The sequence below is a fragment of the Hetaerina americana genome, unplaced genomic scaffold, assembly GCF_022747635.1.
Source record: "Hetaerina americana unplaced genomic scaffold, ioHetAmer1.1.p SCAF_5, whole genome shotgun sequence".
NCBI lineage: Eukaryota > Metazoa > Arthropoda > Insecta > Odonata > Calopterygidae > Hetaerina > Hetaerina americana.
Genome location: NW_027287095.1, coordinates 175001 through 195865, shown reverse-complemented (window position 1 = coordinate 195865; position 20865 = coordinate 175001). Strand labels below are relative to the sequence as shown.

Below are 20865 nucleotides of genomic sequence, written 5' to 3'. Positions count from 1 at the left end.
GCATCCTGAAGGCGTAAAATGTCAGTCAGGGAAATCCCTTCCCATGTGAAAAGGGATACCACGTCTAAACTAACCAGGATATTCCCTTCTTCTAGATGGATTTCATCCAGGATTTTCACAAAATCTGCAGAGTTTCTCAGATGATGCTCGCCGTAGCCTACATGTGGCGACAGAATGCTAATGAGGTGCTTCGCTAGGTTGTAGGTAGGGTAGCTGATGGCACTCATAATGATTAGCTAATGGCAATCATTATCCCTGAGGACGATGCACGAGTCGGGCATCGAAACATCGGCCAACATGGAACCCCTGACCCAGTGGAAGACCCGAGAAAACTTCATGAAAAAATATTTAATATTTATAATAAAAAAATAACAAAATATTTAGACGCAAGGGTCATAAATTGCCAATAATATAATTAACTAAGCATTGAAATTTAACGTCGCACATGTCCTCTCTTCACTCTCCTTTTGTAAGATATTGTCCAGTGGTCACAATTAGGCCAAAATTGCTACAATAATTCAGAATCAACACTATTTGTTGGGTCCACTAAAGAGGTGGCGAGGAAAAAGAAAGCGCTTTAATTTAAGTCTCATCAACGTTTCACATTTATTTTGCACAAACCAAAATTTCACATGATCCCAAACATTTTCCATTTTTTTGCAAATTCAAAAAGTATTCAATCATCAACCTCATGAAAGATAAAAATAAAATTCACACATATTTAACAATTTCTAAATAAATCACAAACACTTGAAAACAAACTAACTTGTTTTTTTTTGTGGAATTTTGTATGGAATACTCCATTTATGGCCAATATTTTTTTACCATTCCTAAATATATGTGCAATAAACTTGTCCTGAGAATTGCTTGAAATTATTGAAGACATATAGCTGCCATTATCCTCAAAAAATACTATATTATTCAATTCTATAGTCTGTGGTTTTAAGGTGTTTAATAATTGTTTTTTGAGTAAAAAAATTGTAAATAGATGTCAATGAGAAATTTTCAACGCAGCGGCATTCCGCTATTCATGAAGCTCCTATTGTAACCAGATCTGAGACAAGAAAACTAATCCATCTATACCGTTTTTAAATTTATTTAATTTTTCCATTTGAGTTTTTATCTACTGTGCACAATAATTCTCAATTCAATTTTCTACTATAAAGGAGCTCCAAAGGATTTATAGAGCTAAACCATAAGCATTCATTGAAAAAGTACTGTGAAACATTGTGGTTCTTTGAATGAAAAATAGCCCACTTCAGGTTTCTATCTATGTACAATTTCTATCTATGTACAATACTATATCTGTACACATTTTCGAGTATTTTGGCACCAAATGAAGATTTTTATAAAGGACCAACATATCAATATAATGCTTAGTTAAAATACATTTAAACGGACTAAATGAATAAATATGATATTTCCTCCCTCTCTTTGACAACCTGTGGTGACTCTCAGTGCCACTCGGATCTCAACAAGATCCCTCAGCCATGGCTCATAATCAAATTTCATATGATCCACACACACAAGGGGGGACCCAAACCCATAACATTTTGAGCTAGCATGTGGATTCATTACCCACCTGGATAACACAGCTGGCAAATAAGATTCATTATGTGCCAGCAGCAATTACATTTTCATAGAAAAATAATTATCAGACTCAAAAAAAAAATTTATAAGTATAAATAATATGTGTTAAGAATAAAGTGATAATTTATGATTTTTTTAAAGATGCATATTTTTATGAACAAGATACCAGTAGGTTTCTCAACACTCCTGAGACTATGGCCACCGTACGTAAATGCCAGCACTCCTAATTATTTTCCAGAAATTTCCTCATAAAAGAACCTAAGTAAGAATCTAACAATATCTTTCACAATATACCATTCACAGGAAAACCTTATTTAAGATAAGCGACAAAATTCTCCATCCAATGAAGTTTCACCATCACTAGATGCTGCTAACTCTCCTTTACCCTGCAAAATATTATTTACAACTGCACGCGCAAGGTATCCTGTTGTAGTTGTGTAGGGTGCTGAGAAGAATGATGTCATGTCATCAACTTTTTCGACACCATTGTCCTGCAATTAAAAAAAAAGAATAGATTGAATTATCTTAACTTAATTGGAAGGTAAAATAAAATATTATTTCAAATGGGTGGTAAGTTTGACTTTTGATTCATTTTCCGTTGTTTAATGCTTCATGCTTATTGTTACCTCAAAATCCTTGATTCCTCCTGCATATCCCAACACTCCTTCATTTGACCCTTTCCCTCTCTTATTGTTGGTTGAGTATTGCATGGAATATTTCACTTATGGCCAATTTGTTCTTACTATTTATACATAAATGTACTCGCAAAATATCAATTCTGTTCAAAGCATTTTCTTAAATTTTCCTTTCTCCCCCTTTAGCCTGCCAACCTCTATCCCTCCCTTCTACAACATGCTGCATTACAACTGAGAAAACTTCCCATTTATTTTCATGGGTGTAATGCATTTAACAAATTTCTATGACATCTATACAACTTTTCTCATCAACTCCTTTAAGTAATTAGGAGATTTATTTTTTTGAAGGCACATTTAAAAGGCTGCATTTGTAATTTCATGTAAGTACACATACATGAACATATATTTTAGATTTTGAATATATGTTTATAAAGCTCATACACATGTACAATTTTCAAATACTTACTTTTTGAAACATAGCGTTGGCCTCTGAGACTAGCTGATCTACATCAAGAGTGCTGCGAAAGGTAAGCTCTGGGTTCCTTAGAAGTATAGTAGAAACTATACATAAAAGCTGAAAAATGAAATTTTACTCCATGAATTTTTGAAATAATGAAATATAACATTAAGACTACTCAATTAATCACTGGTGAAAACAAGGGAGATATGCAGCAATATTGAGATAATAAATAATTTCAAAACAGATCTATTTCCACCTCTTTTCACCATCATATCATTCTATTGCAACATGCATGGTAGGCTATGGTATACTAATGCCTTCTTATGAGAAGCTAGAGTGTTTAACAGGCCACAATAACCAATTACCTTACCTTCTTAACTTCACTATAGCTTCTTTTAGCTTTGATCATTATATTAAGAGCTTACTTCTATATGCCTTACAATCAAAAGAAAATTTCAGCTCAAAATTACAGAGATAAAATGGAAAATTATGGCTCTAACAATTCTCAAAAATTTTTCATTATTTTGAAAAAAAATGGCATTAATGAGTTTTATGTTATCTCCAGGAATTTTACACTGTGTTATTTGTTTATATCAATTCCCTCATACTTACTTCAACAACAATCTGTCGATATTCAGGTCGGTGGATTGAATTTAACATTTGCTCAACCAATAGAGCAAAGTTGATCTCTGATCTAGTGACATTGGACAGTGTTGGGGACCGTGGCAGAAGTCTCCCACAAACCCTCAGTCCTTCCCCAGTCCGACCGACTACATCCCATACTCTGCGGTAGAATCCAGTGGGCACACGGCAAAGACATCCTTCCAAACGACGCAGCTGCAGTGGGGTCAATCTGAAAATTAATGTTAGACATGATGAAGTAGAATGCAATGAAGTAATTGAATTTAATGAAAAAGCAGTGAAGCCACAGTTTTCCAAATACACAGGTAAGTAGAAAGGTTTTCGGAATCGCCACCAGATGTCAGCACTAGCAACGAGTTTCCAACATAGTAATATGTAATCCTTGATAAGTAAACATATCATGCTTCAGTGCTCTCGGAAGAGATAAATGGCATGGAAGCCTCTCTGTTGTTGTTCTGGTATAGTGATTTGTGAAGATGGAAAAAATTGAGATTCCAGAAATCATTAAATATTTCCTTCATATTCAGCTGTTACCAAGTGAAGAAATGAGTTTTAAGTTTGATTGGGAGAGCACAGATGATGAATTGTGTAGGGGTCGGCCAAAATGTGCCACTACCCTATAAATTATTGTTAAAGTGCATAAAACGGTCATGGAGAATCGTCGACAAAAAGAGGAGAAATTGCTGAAGCTGCAGGGATGTCATCTGAATTGACGTATCACATTTTAAGAGTGGAATCATAAATGATAAAATTATCTGCTAGATGGGTGCCATGACTCTTGACGCTGGATCACAATTGTATCAGCATGGAAATTTCCTAACAATCTTTGACCTGTTTTAAGAGCTGCCAACAAGATGAAGAGTCCACTACTATACCCCATAGAAAAAGCAGTGGAAATATGTTGATTCACCACCACCAAAGAAAGCAGAGGCAATACGGTCAGCCGTAAAAAGGTGATGACTTCAGTTTTTTGGGATGCGAAAGGGATTCTGCCGATTGCCACTCGTCAAACAATTACTGGACAATACTATGCTAACCTCTTGGACCAATTATAGCAAAAGATGCGTGAAAAGTACTCCACTGTAGTTTCATTACCGAAGTAATGGTCAAAACGAGTTTTTCATTTTTAACCGATAATGATTTAAAATAAAAATAAACTGATTATTATATCTTGAGGCATACTGAGACACTACTATTAGAAACCCATTAACATTTCAGAGTTCTCCATGGAACTCTTGAGTAATGTGTCCCCCCAGAGTCACCATAAGTCTTCAATTTGCATCAGAGATGTCATACATTAAGTGGTCTTTTTCACCTGTACTTTGTAATTGACGAACCACTTTTCCCTACAAAAATCAGAGTTGAAGGTCCTGGAAAAAAATGAATGGGCTTCCTAGCTCTTCAGTTGGTGCTGTTCCCTGGATCAGGAGAAAGAAAAATTACCTGCAGAAAGGCAAAGTGGTTTGCTTGAGGCATATCATTATTACAATGGTATGGTTTCAGTCACCTATCCCTAATGGGGAAAAGTACCTTAGCTGTTAGTCGCCACCCCTAACAACTAATAATAGTGTGAACCATGAGTAACACTGCTGCCAACTAATAGGACAGCGGTGTGGTATGTAGCATTTTTGCACAATTTTAAGGTTTTCATTTTACTTGCCCTGAATTGGAGCATTCCAGATGTTAAAATGCCATTCAATTCCCTCTTATGGGCTAGATATCACAAAATGCAGACTGGCATTACGTGCATGGATAAATTATGCACCTATATATCCTGGGTAATATAATCTAATATAAAAATCAATTACATCATGAAATTTCCAACGATTCATAAGTTTAGTAAATATTTTTTTTCATATCACTCAATACTGATGCCTCATTATCTGACATGCTCAATAAGTCCATCATCACCTTAAAACTCCACGACAATGTTTATTAGTTAATGACTCGGTTCAGATAACCTACTAATTTAGGGGATTTTGAAAATAAAATTTTTAAAATAATAAAAATATTTGTTTACAATATAATTTGAAGAGATAATAATTCCAACGCATCAGAAGTCAGCAGGTCACAGGGCAGGGTGGATATACATAATGGTAATATGGTGTTTATGTCTTACTTTTCCTGCTGTGCCCACTCCCGAACCGACAGTATTTTGTGCAGTAGCAGACGAACTTCACTTGGACTGTGGTGCTCCAAGGGCTTGCATTCTCCTTTTGCAGGAGCACTTATTTTCAGATATACTTTCATGGCTTCAAGAACCCAGCTGCAAAACAAAAGTAACTTTCAATTACAGTTCTATAATGTACAGCAATATAAAATTAAGACACTATTTAAGAACAAATAAATATCAAGTTCAACAACAAAAAACAGTTTTCTATAGAAGAAGACAGCACAAGAGTTGCAGTAATTTAATATATTATCTAATAAATGTTCAAGGGGGTCCTTCAAATGGCTCCAATGAAAATAGAATGAATATTGATATATTTTATGGTTATATGTAAATATTCAGTCACACTATTAAAAGATTAAACTTCTTATTTCCCATGATACTTTCCATACTGAATCACTAATCAATCCATTTCTTCCAATTGTACTGCCAACTTCAAAATTGACAATTATGAAATAACTTAGAATTGAATCAAATCCAAATAATATGTTTTTGTAACTTCAAACAACCTTTCAAACACCTAAGGCCATTTTGGCAATTTTGTGCAGAGGATTTCACTACCATCTAGATTCATGCATTACCCAGGAAGCTACAAAAGACATAACTATGAATGAAATATGCACATCCAAATGATGAAATAAAAGTTTCTAAAAATGTTATTATGATAACCTTGAACTCAACAGATAAAATAGGCACCAAGAACCACGGAATTTTACGCAAAATTTTAATGCATTTCATTTTTGTTGACCCATACATATACCCGCGCATGAGGTTCTCAGTTAGCTTCTCGCCTTGAGTTAAATAAAACTTACCCAACACGAATTTTTAAAATCCCGGAGAACAGTCTAGGTGAAGTTCCAATCAGTCTCCCACAATACAATACAACTTCTTGTTGAAGGACAGCCTGTATGGTATCATATGGAGCAATTGTGTTGTACATTACAGACTGAATTTCTTTGGGAGTCATTGGCTTATCAAAAACTGTTTCCTCATGTCCAATAACTCCTACAGTTATCTGGAAAGAAAATATGATCACATACTGAAGGCTCCATCAGTCAAGATTTTATCATGAAGTTAAAATAGTTGACTTCTTTAACATCTACTTTGACTTTTATAATACAAATTAAACAGTGTTATAATAAGTATAAATAAGTTCATAAAAATATAGTAACAACATATTCCAACTAAAGACTAATAATAGCTTAATTGTTCTGTTGGTCAATGACATGACATAGAACATGGTCAGTAGGGCAAGGAGAAGAATTCAATAGTACACACAGTATTACTACACAGAACACAATATCATACAAAAAAATATATTCCAATTACAAATTGTAAACTAAGTATTCATCTATACTTTAATAACACTTGACAAGTGATAACTTCTTAAGTTCAATTTTAAAAGCAGTCACAGAGGACTTATTTTTTATGTTCAATGGTCATTTACTATAAAGAAGTGAGGCTACATGATGAGAGCCATTCTCAGAGATAGTGAGTGGTTGATGGTCAGATTCAAGTTCAGAGGCTAAAAGCCCAATACTTGAATCGTTCTAACGAAAAGCAATTCTTTAAAAAAATATGTACATAAACAGGAAAAAATGTACAGAAAATAATAAAATTTAAAAACAAAATTAATTGACATGAAATTCAAACATTTTGCCTGAAAACCTCACTCTGAATAAAGATAGAGAGTAAAATTGTCCAGTAAGTGAGCAGAATAAAGAACTTGATCATGAAAAGAAGAAACTAGATGTATTAGGCATAAGTATTGGTAAATTTGCATAATGAATCATCATAGATCATGAGTAGTAACTCACTTTTCATGTCTATATAGAATTACTTATTGCATGGGTGCTAAGAAATACAATATTTTAAGCTAAATAATGTAAAATTTCTGTGTTGCAAAATTGCCACCTGGGAAGAAAAACCCTGCCTTAAAATTGTTTGCCGCTACTTTTCAATGGTAGTCACTCTTTACATTGCTTGAAGAAATTTTATTAAGTAATTTCTATTACATATTGTTATTCTATACCTATCATTTATTTAAATTACATATTGTTTATTTCTACTATCTACTATTTATAACTCCAGTGCTTTGATTTCATTTCCTGTGTTTTGGTATATGCACTAATATTAATTTAATTTTTACTCCACTGAATTAGTCTTCACCTCCATTTCCCCAAAATAACTGATGTTTTTATAATGTCAACAATATCTAATTAGTTTTTTCTTCTGCATTTTCTGCCAGTTACACTAAAGCCTAGTCCATGACAGTTTGTTTACTAACTTTAGCTCAGCCATATACAAAATGAGTCACTTGAACTAAATTTAAATATTTTTCTTTAATATTAATTTTAAATATCTACATTAAATCCCTGATTTATGCAGTCAATTTCCTTTCGGAGAGACATATCTGTCTCAAGGGTAAAACTGTCCATTGATGTTTGCATTGATGCATTGTATGATTGCATTGATGTTTCTTCTTCAGCGTAAATTATTTAACACCATTAAATAGTATTGCTTATCATTGATACCTTCATAAAACATCCAGAATTTGACTCCTGCCCCCTAAACCTGCTGGAGCTTTCTCTATCGTGTGAAAGTCAAAGCATCCACCAAAAGTTTAGTGCGAAACACTTTGGAGCATTGGAGTTTTGGTGTCTCAGAACGTTTGCCTTTCTTACTTAAGCCTTGCAGTTCCATAAAATGTTCATTTCTCAATCTGCTTGTGTCACATGGTAACAATGATTCATCAAAATCATTCCATTCTCATTCCTCAACAACATGAAGGTGATCTGGTATGCATGGGTATAAAAAAACTGCCCCAGGGTCTACAAAAATGCAACGAAAGACCAAAATAGCGATTCTAGAAGAGATTTCTGTAGAAAAATAAAGGAATATCCAAGCTTGAAAATGATACATTCATTACTGAAAATAAACACTTTCTATTTCTACAAGAATTCAACACCTCAATTTTGAGATTATCCACATAGAATTATCAGATGAACTCAATGCATGCTATTAGGCGATGAAAGTGATTTAATTCTGGTTTGAAAAAACTGAACATTATTTACATACTTCCGTAATACAGACAATGAGTAAAGACAATTACCTGCTTTCCATTTACTAATACTGTTGTGATGAATGGACTGATACTATCTACAGTGAAATTTTGAAGACTGGAACAATGCCTGACAGCTGCCCAATGCCGTAATACTCCAGCTTGATGGTAGAGTAATGAAAGCTGCTCTTGAACTGAAAAATAATTTGATCTCTGAGTGAAAAATATGATGTTTACACAGTGGGGTACAATTCAATAAGCTGTAGCAAGCAGGAATCAAAAGCAGTCACCCACATAACACATATTTAGTACCTTAGGGCAGATTTGGTTATGAGGAGTTTTAGACAGGTTGAAATGGATGATGTGTAAACATATAGACCCATACAGAGAGGTGCTGTATCAAAGTTCCACTTCACCTTTGCTTGCTGCGAAGCATCGCTAACAAAGGTGAAGGCAACCTTAGATATGCAACCTTGGAATAATTATCCAAACCAGAAAATTGAATACCTTAAACATTACTTCATACGAGGTCTGTCCGGATAGGACTCAGCCATGCAATATTTTGAGAAAAATAGTCCGCCTAGAACAATGTGGCATCAGTCCTCTTCAAAGTACTCCTAATGGAACCTTGCAAACTGACCCCAGTATCTCTTCCACTTTTCAAAACAAGCAAAGTCCTTTTTCGAAATGATCATCGGCTGCATCACCATATTCTCCTTTATCTTATCCACCAAGTGTCAGGAAGACTGGGCTTTTGATTCAGGGTCATTGCTGTAGACCCCAGTTATGACCATTTTTAGAAAACCTGGGACATTGTTTGTGGCTTAGAGCTGGTCCCCAGCAATTACAGCACTAAATTCTTGACGTTGACGAAATAAGAGAGAATGTGACAATTTCAAAAGAGGACTTTGCTCATTGGTTTGAAAAGGGGAAGAGATGGGTTGAGTGTTTGAGGCCCCTGGGGGAGTACTTTGAAGGGAGCTAAGGCCTCATTGTTCTAGGTAGAATACTTTTCTCAAAATAATGCTGTCAAAATGCTCAAAATAAAGTCTTTGATGAGTTTTAATGTCATTATTTTGAACTCTTAGTGGGTCACTTACATGGAAGTTATTCATCATGAACCATGAGTGAGTGAAATACACTTTCAAGATAACAGGCCTCAGAGGAAGAATATTGATAGAACTAAGTGTTTTTATTTCTTTATTTTGTCACTAATCCAGGTGGGGTTGGGCAATGCTCCCTTAGCTTGGACATGCGTGATGCATTTAATCTGTATCTCTCTAAACTCTCCCACCTCTTCGTTGCCCCTGAATGGTACAGCCTTATGAGCATAATTTTTAGAATGTAAATCTTTTTATTTTTTTCATTAATCCTATAAACTTTCATTAACATCTACTGATTACTATACAACAATTTCAAAGTGCAAAAATCATTTGCTTTGACCAGCATGAGGCAAATGATTTTTACACTGGATTTGTTGCATTTTAATGCACATTAGTGAACGACTACATTACAGCTATGTTTCTGGCATCTCCTGTTGTTCTTGGAGCCTGCTAATGGCTGTTGAGTATCATCTTCCATGAGAAGCTGAACAACTTCCTGATACTCTTCATAAATAAATAAAACTCTTCCATGGTTATAGACCATCTACGCTATCTATGGAAACAAGAATATCATCTTGCTATGTAAAAGTGTAATCAGAAACACTTGGCAGAAATTTTACAGTGATCTGTAAAAAAATTTTGCAGTAAAATAAATTATTACAATCTGCTAATATCAGTCACCAGTTTTTATGAAACACTCCTGGTAAGTTCTAAATAATTATAGTCCTCAAATCATCCACACAACAAAAATGGAGCATCTATGCAGGCTTCTAGCACTAAATGATTTCACTAAAAACAATCAGAATTACAATTTATGGATAATAACAAAATATTGACCTGAGCTGTAATTATTATACCCATTATAGTCCAAACAATGATGAAATAACAGACGGGAGAAAGGCACAACAAAAATTGGAAAGAATGTGGGAACAATTATGCACATTAATTTAGGATGATGGCATAATCTCTGATTTCAGTGCTTGCACCAAAATGAGAAATGAGGGCCTCGTAATTTTGACAAATGCTTACCAGTGGTACCAGCAAATTCATAAAGAGGGCCTTCTCTCTTCAAAAGTACTCCAAGCAACTGACTGCGGGCATGCAGTCCTTCAGTTGACCGAAGATTTTCCAGAATTTCCCATGTTGGTTTAGAGTTGAAACTCTACCTTTTCAAAATGGAGAAATAGATGTTAATCTTTTATAGTGTTACTTAATATACAGGATATAATGTATGACATTAGAATCAGGGAAATAAATTTGGAAGGACAAATATTATTTTATTGCAGCCAAATCAACCCGAAGCCAGGTGATGACAGCTTGGTGGCCAGAGCCTAAGATAGCTTTGGAGAAGTTGATTTGGACTATGTTACTTTGATAATATTTTATGTACAGAGCTTCTAATGAATTGAAATCGTATCACATTGTAAAACTTTAAATTTAACCTCATGTGGATATCAAACTTTTACAACACAACTAGATATTTAGTGCCACTGTTACAATGTCTTTCTAAAGCAACAGTAATAATATTTATTGGTCCCAGGGCTTTACAAAGTAAATTATAGGACAAGTCAGAGAACAAACAATCAGCTGTTTCAATGTTCCGAAGAGTCCAGAAACTTCCATACTAATAGCATTTATCTATCGGAAAATGCTTGAGATATTTCTTAAATGCATCCCTAGAATGAGCAGATACTATGCCAGGAGGCAGATAGTTGAAAATTTTGATCACCACATGAAACAAGATTTGCAAGCTATTTTTTCTATAATACTAACACATCTTTTTCGCATTATAAAACTCTATGGAAGCCAATTAATGTTCCCCAGAAAATAATTCCATAGCTCATATAAGACTGAAAGTCGTCAGAGTAAACCATTTTTAGTATATTCAATACTACAATGTTTGTAAGATTTTGCAGAATGAATCCACTTTTAGCCAAAGTGGAACATAATTTTCAATTCTTTAAAATATGGTTGGCAAGTTTGCCTGGGGGTGTTTTTGCTATTTGCAAAATTGGGACTTTGAAATAAAACATATACTTAAATGGAAATATATACATATTTACTTTATGTATAACACCACTATGTTATATGTATTCACCAGTACTTCATTATTGATTTACATTTATACTCTTTGTTATGCTGTTCCAAGGGCTGTTTTCCTGTATACCCAGCTATTTTCAATTTTACAACTCATCCACAGACTGAAGAATTGGAGGAAAATGATTTACATTAACGTTGTATTGTATTCCAAGATGAGTTTACTTCAACAAACAAAGATCCTACTCAGACATTTATCCTTATTTTAGGAGTACTCTAACCCATTTTTTTCCATCAAACATGCAAGTCTTCCCACAGTATTCCCTCTAGTTGATTGTGGATTCAAACAATTCTCATAACCTTTCGGCTCAGATGAAAAAATTACTGGCTAAAGCACTTGACCGGATATTGAGGGATCTGGGTTCGAATCCCAGTCAAGGCAAATGATTTTTACACTCTGAAAGTGTTGCATTGAAATTCACATTATCGGATGACTCCGTTAAAAGTTACTGTTGTGGCATCTTCCGCAGTTTCTTTGGAATTTGTCGAGGTATAAACAGCCAAAGTTTTTAAAAGTTGGCTTTAACCTCGTGGACAGTGGCGCGTCGCGCACGACTACGAATGCCTGTGACATCGTATGTATGGTATTTCATCTCAACATCTTGTTCCTTTAGAGCCCCCAAAATTTCAGAGTTTAAGAGGATGCCTCGATAGCTTAACTAGCTAAAGCACTTGACTGGACATTGAGGGATCTAATCCCAGTCAAGGCAAATGATTTTTACACTCTGAAATTGTTGCATTAATTCTGTTACTGCTAAAAAAGTCACACCAAATATGCCACATAAGCAGTAATATCAAATGTTATCCTAGGCTTTATAGTAATTTCATGTGCCTCTCGATTAGGCTCACGTAATAGTTTCAGTATCCTCTGACATCACTGTTGCTTATGGCAAGACTGCATACAAACTAAGTCTTATTTATGATTTCATTCGCCTTTCAGAGGACAAGACTATATAAGGTTCTCCCATTTTGCTATCAATCCATGATACAAAAAATTAGGTAATATTCTTTTCATGGTCAACCCTCACAACTTCTTGCTAGTAATATTTATAATGGCACCCACAATGTTCCTCTCAATAAAGGGATGCATGGAATATATATCATCTCATTGCTAATTACTCCAAGAGACCTTGCTTCAAGATCATCTTACCCACTAAAGTTTTACTTTTAAAGAAAATTTCATTGAATTACTCATGGAAAGCACCTTAGAATGCACTATATTCCACTTCTTCTCAATATCTGAGGATTGCAGAAACACTTAAACTTATAAAAGAGATTGAATATAACCTAATGCCCATTTTCAGTTATACGAGGGTCATCCGGAAAGTAGTACCCGTTCGTGCCGCATGAAGTGCTGACGACGCGAGTAGCCGCTGGACGAGGTCAGATAGCTTCAGTGGCTTGTCTGCCTTCTCTGAGCCAAGTTGCGTGACGCTAGCATTGCCTGTGTTGTTTCTGTGATTGTTTACAATGTTTAAAAAAATTGAGAACGCCGCCAGTTGTGAAGTGAGGGCAGTGATTAAATTCCTCAATGCAAGAAACGTTCGCCCATGTGATATTCATCGCCAATTAAAGGAGGTGTATGGAGACAATGTAATGGACGAGTCGTCTGTTCGGCGGTGGTGTCGCAACTTCAACATGGGGAGGGGGAACACACACGACGATGAGCGTTCGGGGAGACCGTCTGTCATTACAGACCAACTGGTGAGCTCAGTTGACGAATTCGTGAGGAACGATCGGCGCGTCACAATTGATGACATCTGTGAGCATTTTCCCAATGTTTCTCGAACAATTGTTCATGAAATTGTTAAACACCATCTGCATTATGCAAAAATTTGTGCAAGATGGGTCCCTCGCGTATCTCAATGAGCTGGCGGCGAAGGACTATGCAGCAGGAATACAGAAACTTGTCACACGTTATGACAAATGCCTTAATTTGCTTGGAGATTATGTTGAGAAGTAGTTTAAAGTATCCTCTTTCAAATAAAATTTTTTATGTTTGTTAATATTTACTTTTGTGTCTTTATTTCACGAACGGGTACTACTTTCCGGATGACCCTCGTATTTCATAACTTTCTTCTGAGTCAATAACATCCAAATAATCAAGGTCAGCATTTACAGTTATGTTTCTCATCCATTAACCTATATTTTTTCTGTGAATTCCATTCATCATTCCAATGGCACCCTATCATTATCACCACATTCAGTAGCATGCTGCCTTCTGCTATTGACCAGCAATCACCTTGGAATGCAAATGATCAATTACACTTCCCTTTAAGCAATTCATAATATCGTGTCAGCAGATTTTAGATCATACCAGATAATTAAGCATCATAGCTTACCTTAATACAACTTTTGCAATAGGGATCTACATACTATAAAAATAGCTTAAGAATCATTCAAATAGAATCTTCGAAACCATTAATACTAAATTTCAAATACAATGACTTATAAACCCTCTTCTACATATACCAAGATGTTGATGCACTACAGAATATTAAGATGAAAAAAATTTGAAACAAATATCTAGGTGTTGATCTGAGACTTTTATTTGGAAGCAACAACATAAAGTGACAGAGTTTGTGCCTTCCATATACCATTTGGAGTGAATAATGGTGAGCCCAGGGGAAAACTACTAACTCTATTTATTATTGTACTCCCCTACTTAAATGAACAAAAAGCAATTAATTCTTGTAAAAAATAAATAGGGTAAAAATACAATTTTTTGAACTATGCAGAGCACTTACCTACCAAAAGAACTGCTGAGCAATACAGTGAAAACTGAAAACATAATTGATTTCTATTTCACTGATAAACTGCAGAATGCATTCAAATGTGTGATACCTAAATGAAAAATTTGAGGGTGATACAGCTTGCCCTGAGTACCATAATTGGCTCAGCCTATAAATGGCTGCACCTCTAAATGAAAGATAAATCTCGTACATACTACGTAATGGTTCACTGTAATAATAATAAAAACAAAAATAGGATGAGTACCACCGTGAATATATTACCATGAACCATTGAGAAATATTTTATGATTAACCATGAAATAAAATATATCACTCAATACATTTCTGAATGTTTCCATACTTTTTTTTCTGAAAACTAATACTTTACAAATTAACTTAAAAACTAAAACTGCCTCCATGGTACCCAGAGTCCATAAAAAGGTCAAAGGGCCATTTCAATTATAAGAATTGCATATTTACATTTGTAACTGAAATTAAAATGGAGAAGACTTTTTAATACAATTCACACCTTTGCATTGCACTGACTCACCTTGAATAAAATAATATTGAATGAAGTTCAAAAACACATCAGGACTACATTACACCTTCTATACATGGTCATTAATTTACATACATACATCTAATTGGGGCAATGTATTTAATAATTGTTTTTAATTTTGCTTTAATAATAATTTTTATATTTTATAGAAATACCTCACCAAAATAGATACCTAAATGTTACTATTGTCGACAAAAATATTTTTGAAATTGAGTTTCCTAAGTTTATTAAGTTCATGACGATCATAAAAAAGAGAGATTTATGACCTGCAGAAAAATAGATGCCTCTAAAAGGTGATATTTTCCAAACATCTTGTATCAATCATGCTCCCAAAGTAACTAACATTTCAAGGATCCCAGATTATTTACTGGAAACACAGGGAATCCAGTTGGTTTGAGAATGCATAATGCCTTAAACCACCACACACACAAATTGAGGTGGAACCATGTTATGTAGTCACAATACCAAAATTATCTACCTGTACATTACTTTTGAAAATGATAAAAGAACACTGGAATGGAAATACATTAAAGGAAGTGGAAGCTATCATAATTTCATGACACTAAGGCAATCATACTTACAGAGAGAATTACAAATGGCTCAGCAAACTGCAAGGCTCTGGGGACATCTGTTAGACTTTGGTAGCCAATATACTCGTGTTCTAGCTGCTTGAATTGACGGAACGACATCTCAGAGGTATCAACAGTGTTCATGAAATCCAGATGCTCTGTGAAGAAACTTTACTGGTTAAAAATAAGACTTGAAGACTAGATCACAAAAATATTACTTATAATTTAATTTACCCTCTTTGAACAAGGTGGGTAAAAGCAGTAAATTGCCATGCAAATTCTATCTTGGATCTAACATTAGCACTGATGGAGCATGGAGATTTTCAAACCAATGCAAATGCAACTAACAAATGAATACATTTCATGGGATTCATTAGATAGTAATTTCTTCAGGAACTTCTGTCGGGAACTTCAGCACTGGCTCAACTTATGATAAAGGCAAATAATCCTCAGGAACAAGAATAACAAAAATATAGCAAAAGACAACAGTCTGGTACCCCTGAAAAACACATTTACAGTTTCTCAATTTTTCCCTCCTTATTTTCACTTTATTATCACCATTTTTTCCTCCCATTATTGACTGCACAATTTTACACCTTGAAATTTCGCAACAACTATTCATATATACCCAGCACTATAAACTCTGCTCACATATGCACATGTCCATTTCATAAACAGTAAACAAACTGGATTAAGAATAATATATTTAGTGACCAACTTGAAAAATTACTAAAATAAAAGATTGAATCACATTTACCAATACAGGACGATGAAATGAGATTCTGCAGTCTTCCGATACGCACTTTGAGACCATCACAGTGTCCTTTCTTGAGCATTGCCAAAAGGTCGAGCATTTCTTTAAATTGTGGATCCCTGTTGATGAACAATATCATTATCAGATCAACAGAAATCTAAGACAATTACTGAGAAATACGGCTACGCCTATTAGGTTTTGAGGAAGGGTTCAAGTAATCATATGGACCACTTAAAGTATCACTGTAACGGAAGAATTTTCTGACCTTAGCCACATACAGATTTTCACTGGCTTAATTTTCAAATTCTGAATGATTACACAAAGTAACATGTAATACAAACTAAGTGCTGCAAGACTGCAACTTTCTCATTAGACTAACAATTTCACTGAAAATGTGAGCTTGACAACAATTTATCATAGATCACAGAAATTTCACGATGCTCACAATAATTACTTGGTCGAACATTTTTCCTTGATTTTAAGTCTCTGAAAAAGCAAACTTTGGGTTGACTATTGTTGTTAGATGATGATCAAACCTCACCTCCATTGACTGCTTTGGAAATAGCACAGGCTCACCTCATATGCTCCTCCCTAATGAGTAAACAAACAGTCGGGCGTCCTGATAGCCTCCAAAATTTTCCCACAAACTGCAGCTCAGTTTTAATATCATCAATGAGGAGAGCCATGTCTCGATACAAATAAAATTCTGATACTTCAAATATAAGTGGGTAGCACAGGACTGTCATTCCACAAACACGGTAGACCTGCAAAATTATTAATGATAATTATAATTAGTCATTATTTTGACAAGTAAACCCATAACAGACTAATTATTTTTATACCTCTTTCAATTTAAGAAAGGATTGTAAAAATATAACTATGTAGGATAATTTTCCTCTGTGACATCCTTACTGTTATTTCACCTTCAAATCTGATCCAAAAAACCTGAGTCTCAAATCACAATTAGAAGAAAATTGTGCTTAAGAATTCTTATAGCTGCATTTAGTATCTGGGTGAATTGGGATTTTTAATGGCATTCTGATTCACCGCATGATATCATTTGAAATCACACAATTAAACAACATTAGCCATGGATGGGGTTTAAGATGTGGTCATAACGAAACTCTGAAAGCAATCATTAAATCATTTTTCTCTGAGTTTTAGGATTCCTGGATTTCACCCAATGGTACAGTCACATGATTGCTAAAAACCCAGACAGAGAAATAATGTGCAATAAACATGTTGCATGATTTCACTGACATGAAAACCACTTTTCTTAAATATATTCACTCAGAGGTACAATAGCTTTTTTTGTGAAAGAATTATTGTTTCTAAAACTACAGGTTGGCAACTAATGGGACCAGTTAATAGTAATAACAACAATATTTATTATTCCCAAATCAACATTTACACAAAGAATAAGTTAATTAAAAAAAATTAAAATGTATTTAAACACACATAACATGTACAAAATATACAATGGTCACGGCAATATAGTAACATTAAGATATTAATACGTAGAGGAACAAAATTTTCTCTGAAGGAATATTTGTCCAGTTGTATTTGAGAGATGTGATACTGCTAGCATCACTTACCAACTTAGGAAGTTTATTAAAAAGTCTCACACACATCTCTTTCAGTCCACCAGCAGTCTTCGTCAGATTAATTGTAAACAGGTGCAAGTCACTTTTCCTCCATGTTACTAATCGTGGAAAGTACAATTTTTGCCTAGCCTTATCTTTTAAAAGTAGACGTAAATTTGGAACTCTTGATGGAAATACTTCTAATCTAAGAGTTTCAACAATTAGATGTAAGAGTTGAAGTAGAAGCTTCTAGGAAGATTGAAGGTAATCACTTATAATTTCTGTGTAGGCTTATTTCAATTAATTCATGAGAAAAAATCCTGAAAATGTTATTTGCAACAGACTACACGAAGAATTTCCTTGGTTTTACCTCCAACTAGAGTCTGTTCTTAAGAACATTTTTTTTCCATTAACAAACAATATGACTACACATAACAATTCCTTTATGATTAACAATACGCCTTATATCAATACATGCACCACCCACCTGCTTTGCACCAGGATCTTTGGGCAAATAAAATGTTATCAGAATCCAAAAGTTAAATGATTAAAATTTTATGCTAAAAATCTCACATTACCCAATAAAAAATTCTATGATAATAAATTGCACATTTGCTACCATGCATAAGGTGTACTCAAACTTTTTCATACATTTTCAAAATGAAAAGCTGGTACACAAACGACGATCATGGTGAGATTCAGTCATTACAGCGAGTACACATATGTATTCAAAGGAACATGGAGCCTGAATTAATATTTAATGCTATTTTTTAAGGAACAGGCTCTGTAATTTACCAGATTGATTTTGAGATGAACAGCTGTACTTAGACCTGATTACCTTGCTTGTTCCAAGAGCACCAACAGGCCTGGGTGGCCTTCCAGTCAGTCCTAATTTCTTGTTAACTCCAAGCCTCTGATAAACTCGCACTAATTCTGTAGATGACCATACTTGCACAGGCTCAATCTATAAAGGCCAAATATAAAGAACATTCATTATTTTGAAATAAAGATACCTTTAGGTATCACGTCCAATTATGTTCAAATCCTGGAGTGGGAAGAAAGATGGACGCAGAGACTTCTGCTTGCCAATGGTATGTTGAAGACTGATAGAGAGAACATTGGGCAGGCAAGGTAAGGTGGGGAAACGGATAGGCATGTCGGATGGAATGAAGGGAGTGGCCAAGTATTCAGAGTTGAAGAACAGTTGACTGTAGTGTGGTATGCGATTGTCGGTTAAATCAATGAAATTTAGCAATGACCAGTTTGTGTCCAACCAAAATGTAAATGGTAGACTACCAATAATAATAATTATGTATTTAATCAAGCTTATTTTGTTTATCCTTGTATGACGCCGGTATTAAAAAGCTGCTTACAAGGATACAAAAAGTGATTGATCGTCAAGGCAACTATATAGAAAAATAGCTAAATGCTCAACCTTTCCAATGATGTACACAAAGTTGAGAATAAATTTGATTTTACACGAAAAAAACATAGGAGACCTTACTTTTCGAATCACCCACATATGCTGGATGGACTGAAGGGAGGAAGGAATGGGGCTTGTTTCAGTATCAGATTGTCACGTTGTTTTGTTGAGAGGGGCAAGGAAATGTGTTCTTGTGCCATTGTACAGGCTGTGTCCATCCAACAACTACCTTAACCAGCAGAATTCATACAATAATTATGGGAAACAACTTAATGAATAAAAGACTCCTAATGTGGTAAATGGTTAGAACTTTCACATTCACAACAAAGGTTTCATATGGTTATAATTAAGATAAAATAATCAGTTCCAACATCTCAGTTTAAACATAATTCTAGTAATGCACAAATATGTTTTTTATTTCTGGCTTTAAAATTAGGCTCTAAAACAATACAATATGCTCAAAATATAAATTTTTTGCTAATGTGCGAACTAAAAATATGGAAAGGGAGTAAACTAAAGATAATTCTCTTAATATCTACATTATTTTCAGCATCTTAACAGACAAGAGAAATAGGATTTGCATTCAATTATATAAATATAAAAACTCCTTGGTGTATTCAATATTATTGTGGATGTAGTTAGTAAGAGGTGTAATAATTAACTGAATTTTCTCATGATGCTTTCAATTTTCTTGGAATGAGAAAGCAAGAAAAGTTAAATTAGACAATATTCAGGGCATTATACATTATGAAAAATAATTATTGAACATCATGCTGTTCTAATTAATCAAATCCCACAATTCATTTGATCATCAGGATACCCTATGCAATCAGAGAGATGAATTCATCCACATGGATGCTCTGTACATAGTATACTTTGAAATCCACCACAACAGAACAAAACTAATTTCAGCAATTTGTTTTTTCTTTGTTTAGAATTATTATCAATTCATAATTCCATTTTTTTCATACGGCTTGACCACAAATACCACAGTACAAATTCTTGCAGGTTAGAAGTATAACTGTATCATCCAGCTTACCTGATGTGGAGTTTGAGTTTGTATTCCATATGTGGCCATTACAGCTTGAAGTCTCATTGATTCGGCCATCAAAACTATTTGAACCACTAAATCTGTAGCTGTACTTCCCTTTAAAAAGAAAAAATGGTCATTACATCTGCAATATTCAGAGCTTATTAGAATCTAATTTGCAATATCACATCATGATGTCTTATTTTAAAAAATAATTCAAATAATATTTAAGGGAATAATGTAAGTTAAATAACTGAATTCAATAATATTATCAAATTTTTTGTCTAGTAAAAATAAATATGCATGAAAAATTTTAACTAAATGGGTAAAGAACAGAGTTGGTCAGGCAGTAAAAAATTTAAGCAATGTTTTACAGGCTTAAGTTCCAATTTCACATCAGTATTCCCCAAGCAACTATTTAAAAATGTAATCTCTCCTCTCCAGAAATTTAAATACA

At 34.3% G+C, this 20865-nt stretch overlaps 1 protein-coding gene across 3 annotated transcripts in view; it reads right to left on the bottom strand.

The window, feature by feature from the left end:
• Nucleotides 1–562: 562 nt before the first annotated feature.
• LOC139694373 (probable phosphorylase b kinase regulatory subunit beta) overlaps nucleotides 563–20865 on the bottom strand; it is a 65250-nt gene continuing 44947 nt past the window's right edge. For all 3 annotated transcript variants that reach the window (XM_071592878.1, XM_071592879.1, XM_071592880.1), the window contains 12 exons: nucleotides 20418–20525; nucleotides 18794–18919; nucleotides 16949–17136; nucleotides 16376–16491; nucleotides 15631–15776; nucleotides 10691–10823; nucleotides 8610–8752; nucleotides 6310–6512; nucleotides 5447–5593; nucleotides 3298–3538; nucleotides 2692–2799; nucleotides 563–2081 (listed from right to left, as the gene is read on the bottom strand). In XM_071592878.1, the coding sequence (XP_071448979.1) occupies nucleotides 1905–2081; nucleotides 2692–2799; nucleotides 3298–3538; nucleotides 5447–5593; nucleotides 6310–6512; nucleotides 8610–8752; nucleotides 10691–10823; nucleotides 15631–15776; nucleotides 16376–16491; nucleotides 16949–17136; nucleotides 18794–18919; nucleotides 20418–20525 (1836 nt within the window). In that variant the 3' untranslated portion in view covers nucleotides 563–1904. The remainder of the gene's footprint in view (nucleotides 2082–2691; nucleotides 2800–3297; nucleotides 3539–5446; nucleotides 5594–6309; nucleotides 6513–8609; nucleotides 8753–10690; nucleotides 10824–15630; nucleotides 15777–16375; nucleotides 16492–16948; nucleotides 17137–18793; nucleotides 18920–20417; nucleotides 20526–20865) is intronic.